Raw genomic sequence first — 14,362 nt, 5'->3', positions numbered from 1 at the left:
GACAGAGGCTTGGACTCCTCCTACCCAGAGATCGGAAATTTAGGAGAATCCAGAAGCCTCCCTTGCAAAGGGGAAATGGGGAAAAGAACCTGAAATCGGGCTTCAATAGTTCCAACAAGAGCACCCAAATGCCAAAATGATGAACCCGGAAGTGATAAACAGGAAGTAGTTCAGGAAGAACAATAATAAGGTTACACCCAAGCGTGGGTTTCGAAGGCGCGGAATCTTCCATACAGACCGATATAAGGCGGCGAGGAAGGGGTCCTGGGACTATGGCTTTCCCTGAGCCAAAGCCGCGGCCTCCGGAGCTGCCGCAGAAACGGTTGAAGACGCTGGACTGCGGGCAAGGGGCGGTGCGAGCCGTACGATTTAATGGTGAGCGCCTTAGTCTTCATTCCGGGTCCTCCTCCCGCCTCCTGAGGTCGGCGGCCCAGTAACCCCCGCCTGGTGTTCCCCAGTGGATGGCAATTACTGCCTGACGTGCGGCAGTGACAAGACCCTGAAGCTATGGAACCCGCTTCGGGGGACGCTGCTGCGGACGTACAGCGGCCACGGCTACGAGGTGCTGGATGCGGCCGGGTGAGCCGGGGGCCAGGCTGGGATGGGAGCGCTGAGGCTGGGATCCGAGGTCGATGCTGATCTTCCTCCTCCTTTACTCCAGCTCCTTTGACAACAGCAGTCTCTGCTCCGGCGGCGGGGACAAGGCGGTGGTTCTGTGGGATGTGGCATCAGGACAGGTCGTGCGCAAATTCCGGGGCCATGCAGGGGTGAGTGAAAGCCTGGAGACCCTCATTCGAGCGGAGGGGACCCGTATTAGCGCACAGGTGGTGATGAGGCCACCCCCATTACACCGTAAGGATCCCTTCCCCAGATGACGATCCCCCGCTCCGCATGCCAGGCTAGGCAGTCACCAACCCCTGTCCTTGCTGTTCCCCCAAAACCTTTCACCTCCCCTTCTAACCTTTGCCCTTGCTTTAACCGACACTGGGAACCCTGCCTTTATCCCAGTCCTCCAAAGTCCAGCCTCCTCTGAGTGGCAATAACTTTCTCAGAAGGTGAACACGGTGCAGTTTAATGAAGAGGCCACAGTTATCCTGTCCGGTGAGTCTGGGACCTACACAGGGGGGTCCAGGATGCTGCCCTTCCCCTCCAAACCTGACCTCACCATCATGCTGGCCTCACAGGCTCTATTGATTCCAGTATCCGCTGTTGGGATTGCCGCTCACGGAGGCCTGAGCCAGTGCAGACGCTAGATGAGGCCAGAGATGGTGTGTCCAGTGTGAAGGTGTCAGACCACGAGGTCCTGGCAGGGTGAGTGGAGCCAGGACCTGGTCTCAGCCGAGGTGCTACTGGGAATCATAGCTGCCCCCATGCTCAGATTAAAACCTACTCTCAGCTGGGCACAGTGGCACACAGCTGTAGTCTCAGCTACTTGGGAGGCTGAGGTGGAAGGATCACTTGAGCCCAAGAGTTTGAGGGACCACTGCACTCCATGCTGGGTGAAAGTGAGACTGTCTAAAAAATAAAATAATAATCGAGCCGGGCATGGTGGCTCACACCTATAATCCCAGCACTTTTGGAGGCCGAGGAGGGCAGATCACTTGAGGTCAGGAGTTTGAGACCAGCCTGGCCAACATAGTGAAATCCCATCTCTACTAAAAATAGAAAAATTAGCCGGGTGTGGTGATGGGAGCCTGTAATCCCAGCTACTTGGGAGGCTGAGGCAGGAGAATCACCTGAACCCGGGAGTTGGAGGTTGCAATGAGCCAAGATTGTGCCACTGCACTCCAGCCTGGGCAACAGAGTGAGACTCCGTCTCAAAAAAAAAGAAAAGATAAAATGAAACGATTTAAAAAGTTAAATAAAAATAGACCGGGTGCGGTGGCTCACGCCTGTAATCCCAGCACTTTGGGAGGCTGAGGCAGGCAGATCCTGAGGTCAGGAGATCGAGACCATTCTGGCTAACACGCTGAAACCCTGTCTCTACTAAAAATTCAAAAAATTAGCTGGGCGTAGTGGCAGGTGCCTGTAGTCCCAGCTACTCGGGATGCTGAGGCAGGAGAATGGCGTGAACCCGGGAGGCAGAGCTTGCTGTGAGCCAAGATTGCACCGCTACACTCCAGCCTGGGCATCAGAGCGAGACTTCGTCTCAAAAATAAATAAACAAAATAAATTTAAAAAAATAATCATGGCCGGGCGCGGTGGCTCAAGCCTGTAATCCCAGCACTTTGGGAGGCCAAGACGGGCGGATCACGAGGTCAGGAGATCGAGACCATCCTGGCTAACACAGTGAAACCCCGTCTCTACTAAAAATACAAAAACTTGGCCGGGCGCGGTGGCTCAAGCCTGTAATCCCAGCACTTTGGGAGGCCGAGACGGGCGGATCACGAGGTCAGGAGATCGAGACCATCCTGGCTAACACAGTGAAACCCCGTCTCTACTAAAAAATACAAAAAACTAGCCGGGCGAGGTGGCGGGCGCCTGTAGTCCCAGCTACTCGGGAGGCTGAGGCAGGAGAATGGCGTGAACCCGGGAGACGGAGCTTGCAGTGAGCCGAGATCCGGCCATTGCACTCCAGCCTGGGCGACAGAGCGAGACTCCGTCTCCAGAAAAAAAAAAAAAAAAAAAAAAAATACAAAAACTTAGCCGGGCGAGGTGGCAGGCGCCTGTAATCCCAGCTACTTGGGAGGCTGAGGCAGGAGAATGGCGTGAACCTGGGAGGCGGAGCTTGCAGTGAGCTGAGATCCGGCCACTGCACTCCAGCCTGGGTGACAGAGCGAGACTCCATCTCAAAAAAAAAAAAAAAAAAAACATAAAGAAATTTTTTTTTTTTTTTTTTTTTTTTTTTTTTTTTTTTTTAAGATAGAGTCTCTGTCGCCAGGCTGGAGTACAACGACGTGATCTTGGCTCGCTGCAACCTCCAGCTCCCGGGTTCAGGCAATTATCCTGCCTCAGCCTCCTGAGTAGCTGGGACTACAGGCATACGCCACCACGCCTGGCTAATTTTTGTATTTTTAGTAGAGACGGGGTTTCACCATGTTGGCCAGGAGGGTCTCCATCTCTTGACCTTGTGATCCGCCTGCCTCGGCCTCCTAAAGTGCTGGAATTACAGGCGTGAGCCACCGTGCCCGGCCGAAATAATATATTTTCTATTCATTAAGTGGAAGTGAAGAGATCATCATAAAGATCTTCACATTGAGAAGGCGGAGGAGAAGGAGGAGGAGGGGTTGGTCTTAGTGTCTCAGGGCTGATAGAGGCAGAAGAAAATCCACATATAAGTGGACTGCTTCAGTTCAAACCCTGTTGTTCATGATCAACTGTACTTTGAAAAGTGCTCCCTCTGGTGGCTGTGGGGGTGCAGGGAGACCAGAGCAGTCTAGATGATGGTGCTGGGTAGTGGGGAAAGTGGTGGGACTGAGTACTGAGGAGGAGGAGCTGGAGAATACAGAAGGGGGAATTGGGCCAGGTGGGATGGCTCATGTCTGTAATCCCAGCACTTTGGGAGGCTAAGGCGGGCGGATCACCTGAGGTTGGGAGTTCAACACCAGCCTGACCAACATGGAGAAACCCTGTCTCTACTAAAAATACAAAATTAGCAGGGCATGGTGGCGCATGCCTGTAATCCCATCTACTCAGGAGGCTGAGGCAGGAGAATCGTTTGAACCTGGGAGGCAGAGGTTGCAGTGAGCCGAGATCAGGCCATTGCACTCCAGCCTGGGCAACAAGAGCAAAACTCTCTCAAAAAAAAAAAAAAAAGAAAAGAAAAGGGAGAATCGGAAGGTCGCCAAGGGTTTGGAAAAGGGGTGTGGGTCTTGGAAACGACCTGACTGGCCCTGGGCCTGAGTCTCAAGGCCAGAGCTTCAGAATTCCACTCCTGTGCACTGGAAGAGCAGGCCCAGCGGGCTGGGAAGGCACAGGGCTGCCTGGAGCCATGGAGCCTAGGCAAGGCTCCCGCTGGATCTACCCTCTCCCGCAGCTCCGTGGACGGCCGCATGAGACGCTATGACCTGAGGATGGGCCAGCTCTTCTCAGACTACGTGGGCAGTGAGTGTGGCCGGAGATGTGAGACAGGCAGGGAAGATGGGGGGCCAGCCAGGGGCACCCCAGCCTCACTCACCTATCCGTCCCTCCTCCAAGGCGCCATCACCTGCACCTGCTTCAGCCGGGACGGGCAGTGCACCCTGGTGTCCAGTCTGGACTCCACATTGCGGCTTCTGGACAAAGACACAGGGGAGCTGCTGGGCGAGTGAGTCCTTGTGGTGGTGGGGATCTCTTCCCTCCTCTCCTACCTCTGGAGAGGACCAAGCCCCCCGATCCTGTCCACCCTTAGGTACAAGGGCCATAAGAACCAGGAGTACAAGCTGGACTGCTGCCTAAGCGAGCGTGACACACATGTGGTCAGCTGCTCTGAGGACGGGAAGGTGTTCTTCTGGGACCTGGTGGAGGTGAGGTGACCCCAGCCTTATTTCATACCTGAAGGCTAGGATCTTCTTTTTTCTTTTTTGAGACAAGTCTTGCTCTGTCGCCCAGGCTAGAGTGCGGTGGCCCGATCTTGGCTCACTATAAACTCCGCCTCCCAAATTCAAGCGATTCTTCTGCCTCAGCCTCTGAGTAGTTGGGATTGTAGGTGCATGCCACTATGCCCAGCTAATTTGTGTATTTTTAGTAGAGACAGGGTTTCACCATGTTGGTCAGGCTGGTCTTGAACTCCTGACCTCATGATCTGCCCACCTCAGCCTTCCAAAGTGCTGGGATTACAGGCCTGAGCCACCACGCCTGGCCCTTTTTCCTTTTTTTGAGATGGAGTCTCATGCTGTTGCCCAGGCTGGAATGTGGTGGCGCCATCTCAGCTTACTGCAACCTCTGCCCCCCAGGGTTCAGGTGATTCTCATGTCTCAGCCTCCAGAGTAGCTGGGATTACAGGCCCCCACCACCACACCTGGCTAATTTTTGTATTTTTAGTACAGACAGGGTTTCACCATGTTGGCCAGGCTGGTCTCAAACTCCTGACCTCAAGTGATCCACCCGCCTCAGCCTCCCAGAGTGCTGAGATTACAGGCCTGAGCCACCGTGCCCAGCTTGGGCTAGATGAGGTGAGGCAGGAAGGGCATTCCAGGCAAAGGGAACAGCATATGTTGTGTAGAGGTGTGGCCAGCGCATGCGTCAGTCAGGAAACAAAGGCTTCAGGGTGGCGGCAGCTGCGGCAAGATCCAGGTTAGGCTGGGCCACAGATGCCAGGCCAAGCAACTGGCACTGACCCCTGGGCAAGGGGGAGCCGACGGCCATGTCTAACCCTGGGTGAGACAGGGCTGTAGTCATTCAAGAAACTGGAGCTACATCTGAGCATCCCTGTGCATGTTTTCAAGCCCTGAGCCCTGTCCTTGACATGTCCCAGCCTGGTGGGGAGTTAGGCCAGAAATAGACCATCCTGGTGTAGTGGGGTCAGAACTGGGGGAATCTTGGCCAAGGAGACATCAGCGCTGGGCTTGGCCAGGGGAACTAAGGCCCGTAAGAGGATGGAGGGAACCGGAGGCCCCTGGACTTGGCAGACAAGCTGTTGCTTTAGGAACTAAGATAGCAAGAATGTTCCACCTATTTCTTGTGGGCCCAGTAGAACAGAAGTTGCATTGGAGGGCAGACACATCAAGGGACATTTTCAAGGTGGAAAGAGGAACCATGGCTTGCTTGAGGAACTGTTTGCATTGGTGGTGACCAGGGGAAGTGGGGATCATAGGTGCTGCCAAGTGGACAGGATGGAGCCCAGCTTGTGGCAGGGAACACGCAAGCTGCGAGCAAGGCATGCTCCAAGCATGGTAGTGGCAGAAAATCAGCGGTCTCTGGACACAGTGTAGAAGCAGAGCCAAGAGGAATGACTGATAGAGGAACGTGTGGTACAAGAAAAAGACTCCCGGCCAGGAGCAGTGACTCACACCTGTCATCCCAGCACTTTGGGAGGCCAAGGGGGGTGGATCCATGAGGTCAGGAGATAAAGATCATCCTGGCCAACATGGTGAAACCCCGTCTGTACTAAAAATACAAAAATTAGCTGGGCATGGTTGTGTGTGCCTGTAATCCCAGCTACTCAGGAGGCTGAGGCAGGAGAACCCCTTGAACCAGGGAGTTGGAGGTTGCAGTGAGCCGAGATCGCACCACTGCACTCCAGCCTGTCAACAGAGCGAGACTGTCTCAAAAAAAAAAAAGAAAAAGGCTCCCAAAGCCAGGCGCGGTGGCTCACACCTGTAATCCCAGCACTTTGGGAGGCCAAGGCAGGAGGATCACTTGAGGCCAGGAGTTCCAGACCAGCCTGGTCAACATGGTAAGACCCCATCTCTGTTATTTTAAAAAATGAAAAGTCAATAAAAGAGGCTCCCAAGACATGCAGCCTGAACACCTGGTAGGACAGAGCTACTGTGGGTCTCAGTCTGGGGTAGGTTCATTTTGCAGTGTCCAGGAGGCAATTAGAGGCAGGTGGCTGAAGGTCAGGCGAGAGGTGACTGAGAGCTTCAGGCAGGACTGAGATGGGGGGTGCCCAGGGACCTCAGGAACGAGGGGACAGCCCAGCCACAAATAACCACTCCCTACCCCTCGCTCCACAGGGTGCCCTGGCTCTGGCCCTGCCTGTGGGTCATGGCGTGGTGCAGTCGTTGGCCTACCACCCCACGGAGCCCTGCCTGCTGACCGCCATTGGGGGCAGCGTCCAGTGCTGGCGGGAAGAGACCTATGAGGCAGAGGATGGAGCAGGCTGAAGCCAGGGGACCCACCAACAGGACCAAGGACCGAGACACAGATGCGGAAGGACTGCAGAGACCATTTTATTCTAGAGACGTGGCTGACCAAAAAGTAGGGGAGGGGCTGGGTCTGCAAATTAATAAATAGAGGAGGAGGTAAGACCTTGGGACAGCAGCTGCTCAGTCCTCGTTCTTCTCATGCATGAAGGCATCTATCTTCTGGGCAAAGGTTTCAGCCACGAGCAGGGGGAAGACCAGGGAAGCGTCGGCATAGACCTGGGTAGGGGGGAACCTGGGTAAGCCATGGGTCCCACGCCCAAGGTCCCAAAGACCCTGTGCCCCACCCAGTCAGCCCTTACCTTGACGGGCTGTGCATCCACCCGGATCTTGCCCCAGGAGACAGCCTCGTCTGGTCGGGCACCCGAGTCGGAGCCATCAAACTCCTGGGCTGTGTTGATGTAGACAGCATAGTCGGCCCCGTTCCGCTGTGGGGAGAGGAGGGGCACGGCGGGCCCAGCCAGCCAGTCACAGGAGACGGAGACAGAGGGAGGACACCATAGCCAAACAGGCTGAGAGGTGTGTCCCAGATGAAGGAAGCCCTTTGCAGGCCCTCGCTCCCAGACAGGGCCCATGTCAATGTCTGGGGTCACTAGAGCTGCCGGGCAACAACGGCCCGTGTTTCCCCAGACCCAGCAGCCAGGTGTCAACAACCTGCCCCATCGGCAAGGCAGGAGCTGCCAGCAACTGTATCCTCAGAAGCCCTCCAAATCCAACCACCTCCTGCCTCCATGGTGCCCATCCTGATCCCTGCATGGTCACCACCGTCCTGGACTGGAGTTCTCACTCACCTGCCACCATCTGTTCACCACATGGCCACCAGGGGGAGCATGGGAACCCGAGTCAAGTCCTCTCCCACCTCCCTCAGGGCAAAGACCAAAGCCGGGCCTCAGCCCACAGGGCCCAGCAGACTGCCTGTGGCACCTCGCTGCATCACCTCCTGGCCCTCACCACTCCACTTTCCCTCACCAGGTTCCCAGCTGTTCCTGGATTACTTCAGGCACCCCAGAGCCTTTGCACTGGCTGTTGCCTCTCCTGAGAACTTTGCAATCCAGAAGCTCAATCCTACCACAGCAGCTGCAACTCCTGGCACGGGAGACAACCACATGGCTCCTGGGAGATGCCTCCCCAAACCCCTGCTCCCAGCTCATACTTCCAGAAGCCTCCTTCCAAAACCCCTTGTTAGACAGAACCCCTTTCTCTTATCCCATCATCTAGTATTCTCCATAGCAATGACTGCCCCGACATGGATGTCACTTGTTTGCTATCTCCCCTACTAGAACATCAGTCCCAGGGGAGCAGGGATCCTGGTTTGTCTAGTTCATGATGTCTCCTCAGCGCGTGGCATAGGCCTAGCACACAGCACGTCTGCACAGTGGGCCGAAGCACCACCCCCACTCACCATGAGGTTGGCATTGGCGATGTGGTGCTTGACCACGCCCCCGCCCAGAATGATCATCCCAGTGCCCTTGGCAAAGATGGCCTGCGTGTTGATGAGCCTCAGGTCTGGGGAAAGAGGGTCTAAGTCAGGCCTTGGACTCAGCCGGCCCTCCTTCCCATCTCCTCTGTGGCCCCAGCGCCTCACCCTCAACGATGTCCAGGACCAGGCCCGGGTTCTTGTAGGAATGGAAGAAGATCATGTCGCCCAGTGAGCCGTCTGTAAGTGCGGGACTAAACACAGGGATGTGGTTCTGCAGAGAACATAACAGGACAGTGGCTGGAGCTCAGAGCCTCGTCCCCATGCCGGCTGCATCACTCTCTGACTGTGGGCGGGGTGCCTAATTTATCTAGGACTGTTTCCTCAATTATAAAATGAGCGTAACAGTAACACCTCTCACAGATGAGGCCTATATGAGAAAACCCACAGAAAATACTTAGGATAGTGCCCGGCACGTAAAGAACCAGCCTATTCTTAGCTTGCTGAGCTGTTTCTTTCTCTTTTTTTTTTTCTGAGATGGAGTTTCACTTGTTGCCCTGGTTGAAGTGCAATAGCACAATCTTGACTCACTGCAACCTCTGCCTCCTGGGTTCCAGTGATTCCCCTGCTTCAGCCTCCGGAGTAGCTAGGATTACAGGCATGTGCCACCACACTCAGCTAATTTTGCTTTTTTTTTTTTTTTTTTAGTAGAGATGGGGTTTCACCATGTTGGCCGGGCTGGTCTTGAACTCCTGACTTCAGATGATCCACCACTTCGGCCTCCCAAAGTACTGGGATTACAAGCATGAGCCACTGTGCCCGACCCTCTATCTCTTTTCTAAAGAGCCAGCTTGTGGCTATAATCCCAGCACTTTGGGAGGCCGAGGCGGGTGGATCGCCTGAGGTTGAGAGCTCGAGACCAGCCTGACCAACATGGAGAAACCCCGTCTCTACAAAAAATGCAAAATTAGCCAGGCATGGTGGCACATGCCTGTAATCCCAGCTACTTGGGAACTTGGGAGGTTGAAGCAAGAGAAATGCTTGAACCCAGGAGGTAGAGGTTGCTGTGAGCCAAGATCGCACCATTGAACTCCAGCCTGGCGAACAAGAGTGAAACTCTGTTTAAAAAAAAAAAAAAAAAAAAAGAGCCAGCTTGTACAACATGGTGAGTCCCCATCTCTACAAAAAAAATTGGCCAGGCATGGTGGCAAGCACCTGTAGTCCCAGCTACTCAGCAGGCTGAGGCAGGAGAATCGATTGAGCCCAGAAGTTCAAGACAGCAGTGAGTCATTATTGTGCCATTGCACTCCTGCCTGGGCAACAGAGTGAGACCCTGTCTCGTAAAAAAGAAAGAATAGGTAGGCTGGGTGTGGTGGCTCACATCTGTAATCCCAGTACTTTGGGAGGCCAAGGCGGGCGGATCACTTGAGGTCAGGAGTTCAACACCAGCCTGGCCAACATGGTGAACCCCCATCTGTACAAAAATACAAAAATTAGCTGGGCATGATGGTGGGCGCATGTAATCCCAGCTACTCAGTAGGCTGAGGCGGGAGAATCACTTTAACTTGGGAGGCGGAGGTTGCAGTGAGCTGAAATCATACCATTGCACTCCAGCCTGGGTGACAGAGTAAGACTCTGTCTCAAAAAAAAAAAAAAAAAAAAAAAGGGCTGGGCACAGTGGCTCACGCCTTTAATCCCAGCACTTTGGGAGGCCGAGGTAGGCCGAGGTGGGCGGATCACGAGGTCAGGAGATGGAGACCAGCCTGGCTAACACAGTGAAATGCCATCTCTACTGAAAATACAAAAGATTAGCTGGGTGTGTCGGCGGACGCCTGTAGTCCCAGCTACTTGGCAGACTGAGGCAGGAGAATGGCGTAAACCCAGGAGGCGGAGCTTGCAGAGAGCCAAGATCGCCACTGCACTCCAGCCTGGGCAACACAGCGAGACTCCATCTCAAAAAAAAAAAAAAAGGCTAGGCAGCCTTTTTCTTTTTTTCCAGATTCTGATTATCTAATTAAAGGGAGTGGCAGGCCGGGCGCGGTGGCTCAAGCCTGTAATCCCAGCACTTTGGGAGGCCGAGGCGGGTGGATCACGAGGTCAGGAGATCGAGACTATCCTGGCTAACATGGTGAAACCCCGTCTCTACTAAAAATACAAAAAACTAGCCGGGCGTGGTGGCGGGCGCCTGTAGTCTCAGCTACTTGGGAGGCTGAGGCGGGAGAATGGCGTGAACCCGGGAGGCGGAGCTTGCAGTGAGCCGAGATCACGCCACTGCACTCCAGCCTGGGAGACACAGCGAGACTCCGTCTCAAAAAAATAAATAAAATAAAAAATAAAGGGAGTGGCTATCTCTTATTTTATAGCCTCTGGGAGTGTGGGACCCAGAGCCAGGCCCCAGGGGAGTCGCTAAGTGCTGCCCCTACTGTTCCAGAGATAGTCTGGGAGGAACATAAGGATGCTGAGGCCCCACTAGTTATCTGTGTGACTAGGGACAAAATTACCTAGCCTGGCCAGGCACAGTGGCTCATGCCTCTAATCCCAGCACTTTGGGAGGCCAAGGTGGGAGGATTGCCTGAGGCCAGGAGTTCAAGACCAGCCTGGGCAACATACGGAGCTCCCCCGCCCCATCTCTACAAAACAATTTTAAAATTAGCTGGTCATGGTGGCATGTGCCTGTGGTCCCAGCTACTCGAGAGGCTGAGGTGGGAGGACTGCTTGGCCCCAGGAGGTTGAGGCTGCAGTGAGCTGTGATCACATCACTGCACTCCAGCCTAGGTGACAGAGCCAGATCCTGTCTCAAAAAAAAAAAAAAAAAAAAATTAATTTACCATGCCTATCTGTGTTTGAGTCTCCTCATCTAAGCGTGAGGATGCTGAGAATAACAGTGGTGAATCCCCAGGTGGCTGGAAAGATGAAGTAACACATGTCAAAGTCTGGCTACTTTGCCCCCGCTTAGGTCCTCACCTTCTGGGCCCAGTAATACACGGACTCTGGGTTGTTGATCTCCTTGCCCAGCCGGGCGATCATCTTAGAAGGCGTCCACTTTACACCCTAGGAGAGGAGGTGAGCTTCAGGCCATGCCTCCCCTGCCTCCCACTGGACTGGCCCCTCCAGGTTGCCCCAGCCCCACCTCTGTGTTCTGCTCCAGCACCATCTGGTCCAGAATGGGCATCAGCCAGTCCTCAAACTTGCAGTAATTGTCATTGGGCACCAGCAGGTTTCCGATCCTGAGGACGGGAAGCATGTGGGCATCAGGCCCCAGGACCCTTGGTCCAGCTCCCCTGCCCAGCACCACTCAGGGTTCTCACCTATTGATTCCGTTCTCCCGGAGCTCCTTCCCCCTGAGGCTAAACTCGCCCAAGTATGTGGGCGCCAGGCACTTGATGAGGTCCTCCTCCACGCCGCCAGCTGTGGTCACCAATACATCCACCTGCAGCCACAGGGCAGTGAAGTTGGCCCAAGAAGGAAGCCCCGGCCCTCATTCTGGGCAGGACTTCTAACCTCATCCTTGTCCAGTGACTCCTACGAGGGAGCTCTGCTACAAAACAAAACTCGATTCTGTTCCTCTGCTTGTAACAGACTCCTATCTCCCCATCTCACTTAAACGATCAATAACTGCATCGCCCATTGACCCAGAGGCCAAGGCCACGGCCCCACCAGGTCCCCACCATGTTGTGCTGCACAAGGTAGCGAATGGTCTCACGGATGCCTGAACTGATGAGGTTGGATGTATATCCCAGGAAAATGGTGCAGCCGGTAAGTGGGCGGCGGCTCTGGGTCAGGTCTGCATGCTGGTCTTCATCCTGTGACAGTGGTTCCAGCTTCTTCTCGATCTGAGAGTAAGAGCCAGGTCGAGTTAAGCACTGGCGTTAAATTCCAGACCCAGGACTCCAGGTGGGCTCCAGAAACAGATTTCACCCCAGGCCCTGCACAGTCAGGGATACAGGACCAGTTCTACAGGAGACCAAGGTACATCTCCTGTGCAAACTCTGCCCCTTCCCAGACCAGATCTCAGGACACGCGTTAAGGATTTGCCCCCACACTTTTTTTTTAGACAGAGTTTCACTCTTGTTGCCCAGGCTAGAGTGCAATGGCGCAATTTTGGCTCACTGCAACCTCCGTCTCTCAGGTTCAAGCAATTCTCCTGCCTCAGCCTCCCAAGTAGCTGAGATTACAGGCATGTCTTTTTAGTAGAGACGGGGTTTCTCCATGTTGGTCAGGCTGGTCTCGAACTCTCGACCTCAGGTGATCCGCCCGCCTCAGCCTCCCAAAATGCTGAGATTACAGGCGTGAGCCACCGTGCCCGGGCTTTTTTTTTTTTTTTTTTTTTTTTTTTTTTTTTTGAGACAGAGTATGGCTCTGTCACCAGACTGGATTGCAGTGGCGCGATCTCGCTGCAACCTTCCGGGTTGAAGCGATTCTCCTGCCTCAGCCTCCGGAGTAGCTGGGACTACAGGCGCGCATCACCATGCCCGGCTAATTTTTTGAATTTTAGTAGAGACAGGGTTTCACCATGTTGGCCAGGCTGGTCTCGAACTCCTGATCTAGTGATCCACCCGCCTCGGCTTCCCAAAATGCTGGGATTACAGGCATAAGCCACCGCGCCCAGCCAGCCCCCACGTTTTTAGGAATCAGAGAGCATCTCCTTTCAGATCCGGTCCCTTCCCCGCTGGGAAAAGCAAATCTAAATTCAATCACCGCCCAGACTTAGGCTCCTCCTCCCAAATCCTCCCTTAACTTGTATAGCCTCAGGCTCCGCCCATTCCAGAAAGCTTTAAATTTACCTGGAACCCGCTCCCACACCGAGAATCAGTCCTTCCCTCCTCGGGCTACCGTACTACCCTGTAACTACTACAGTGCAAAATCCCCTTCCCAGGACAGAAACTCCCGCCCAGAATAGGTCCCGCCTTCCTCCAACTATTGGGCCGCTCAAATAAAAGACACATCCCCTCCACTGGAAGCCCTGCCCCCGTACCGCACTGGTTATGCAAGCCACGCCCCTCCGCGTCCCTAGAAGTCCCGCCCCCGTCCTCACCATGGCATTGACTTGCTGTATAGCGCGCCCGAAGTTGGTGGCCTGGAAGCCGGTGGTGCCGAAGGCTTTCAGCAGCGCGCGGTAATCCACACCGCGGTTGAAGTCGTAGCCCCGAACCTGGGTGCTTTCGGGCGGCAACGTCGAGCTGTGCTTTAGCACAGCGGCCAGCGCCGCCGCTGGCGCCTCCCGTTCCGGGGAACTTTCCATGCGCCTGTAGCCAGCTCTCGAGTCACAGCGGCCCCAAGCCGGGCTTACGGCGGCCCAGAAACGCGTTAATCCCCGACGCGCGCGTCTCGCAGGAGCACAGGAAGTAGGGAATGCGTTTTTGGAAGAAAGACCGGAAGTTGATTTTTCACGTGACCATTTTTAGGCCCTGTAAACCTGGTCGCCGCCATCTTTGCGCATGTGTTCCGTAATACGGAAGCCGCGAGGAGCCTTTAGGTCTTGTCTTTTTCTTTTTTCTTTCTTTCTTTTTTTTTTTTTTTTTTTTTTTTTTTTTTTTTTTTTTTTTTTTTTTTTTTGAGACGGAGTCTCACGCTGTTGCCCAGGCTGGAGTGCAGTGGCGCGATCTCGGCTCACTGCAAGCTCCGCCTCCCGGGTTCCCGCCATTCTCCTGCCTCAGCCTCCTGAGTAGCTGGGACTACAGGCGCCCGCCACTGCGCCCGGCTAATTTTTTGTATTTTTAGTAGAGACGGGGTTTCACTGTGGTCTCGATCTCCTGACCTTGTGATCCGCCCGCCTCGGCCTCCCAAAGTGCTGGGATTACAGGCTTGAGCCACCGCGCCCGGCCTCTTTCTTTTCTCTTTCTTCTTTCTTTCTTTCTTCCTTTCTTTCTTTCTTTTCTCTTTCTTCTTTCTTTCTTTCTTCCTTTCTTTCTTTCTTTCGTTTCTTCTTTCTTTCCTTCCTTCCTTCCTTTTCTTTCCTTCCTTTCTTTCCTTTTCCCTCTCTCCCTCCCTCCCTCCCGTCCTCCTTCCTTCCTTCCTTTCTTTCATTCGATACAGGGTTTCACTCTTGTCGCCCAGGCTGGAGTGCAATTGCGCGATCTCAGCTCACTGCAACCTCCACCTTCCGGGTTCAAGCGATTCTCCTTCCTCAGCCTCCCAAGTAGCTGGGACTACAGGCATA

At 54.3% G+C, this 14,362-nt stretch overlaps 4 protein-coding genes across 4 annotated transcripts in view; 3 read left to right on the top strand and 1 right to left on the bottom strand.

Annotated features, from left to right (window-relative positions):
• The window catches only part of RNASEH2A (ribonuclease H2 subunit A), a 239,428-nt gene that overhangs the window by 85,905 nt on the left and 139,161 nt on the right, over nucleotides 1-14,362 (top strand). The window lies entirely within an intron of this gene.
• The window catches only part of GET3 (guided entry of tail-anchored proteins factor 3, ATPase), a 422,808-nt gene that overhangs the window by 336,777 nt on the left and 71,669 nt on the right, over nucleotides 1-14,362 (top strand). The gene's annotated exons all lie outside the window — the stretch shown is intronic.
• On the top strand, nucleotides 198-6,903 carry WDR83 (WD repeat domain 83). Its single transcript, XM_050770675.1, has 9 exons — nucleotides 198-375; nucleotides 459-579; nucleotides 662-767; nucleotides 1,053-1,101; nucleotides 1,185-1,311; nucleotides 3,977-4,044; nucleotides 4,138-4,246; nucleotides 4,331-4,445; nucleotides 6,597-6,903. The coding sequence occupies exons 1-9, from the start codon at nucleotides 273-275 to the stop codon at nucleotides 6,744-6,746; spliced, it is 948 nt and encodes a 315-aa protein (XP_050626632.1). The 5' UTR covers nucleotides 198-272; the 3' UTR covers nucleotides 6,747-6,903.
• On the bottom strand, nucleotides 6,792-13,589 carry DHPS (deoxyhypusine synthase). The gene is made up of 9 exons (XM_050770615.1): nucleotides 13,238-13,589; nucleotides 11,871-12,035; nucleotides 11,511-11,632; nucleotides 11,333-11,429; nucleotides 11,167-11,253; nucleotides 8,371-8,476; nucleotides 8,188-8,291; nucleotides 7,088-7,213; nucleotides 6,792-7,004 (listed from the first exon to the last, which is right to left on the bottom strand). The coding sequence occupies exons 1-9, from the start codon at nucleotides 13,442-13,444 to the stop codon at nucleotides 6,909-6,911; spliced, it is 1,110 nt and encodes a 369-aa protein (XP_050626572.1). The 5' UTR covers nucleotides 13,445-13,589; the 3' UTR covers nucleotides 6,792-6,908.

This window comes from Macaca thibetana, chromosome 19 (genome assembly GCF_024542745.1).
Source record: "Macaca thibetana thibetana isolate TM-01 chromosome 19, ASM2454274v1, whole genome shotgun sequence".
Classification (NCBI taxonomy): domain Eukaryota; kingdom Metazoa; phylum Chordata; class Mammalia; order Primates; family Cercopithecidae; genus Macaca; species Macaca thibetana.
Note: the sequence above shows the minus strand (reverse complement) of the source record. Positions and strands in the feature narration are given on the sequence as shown.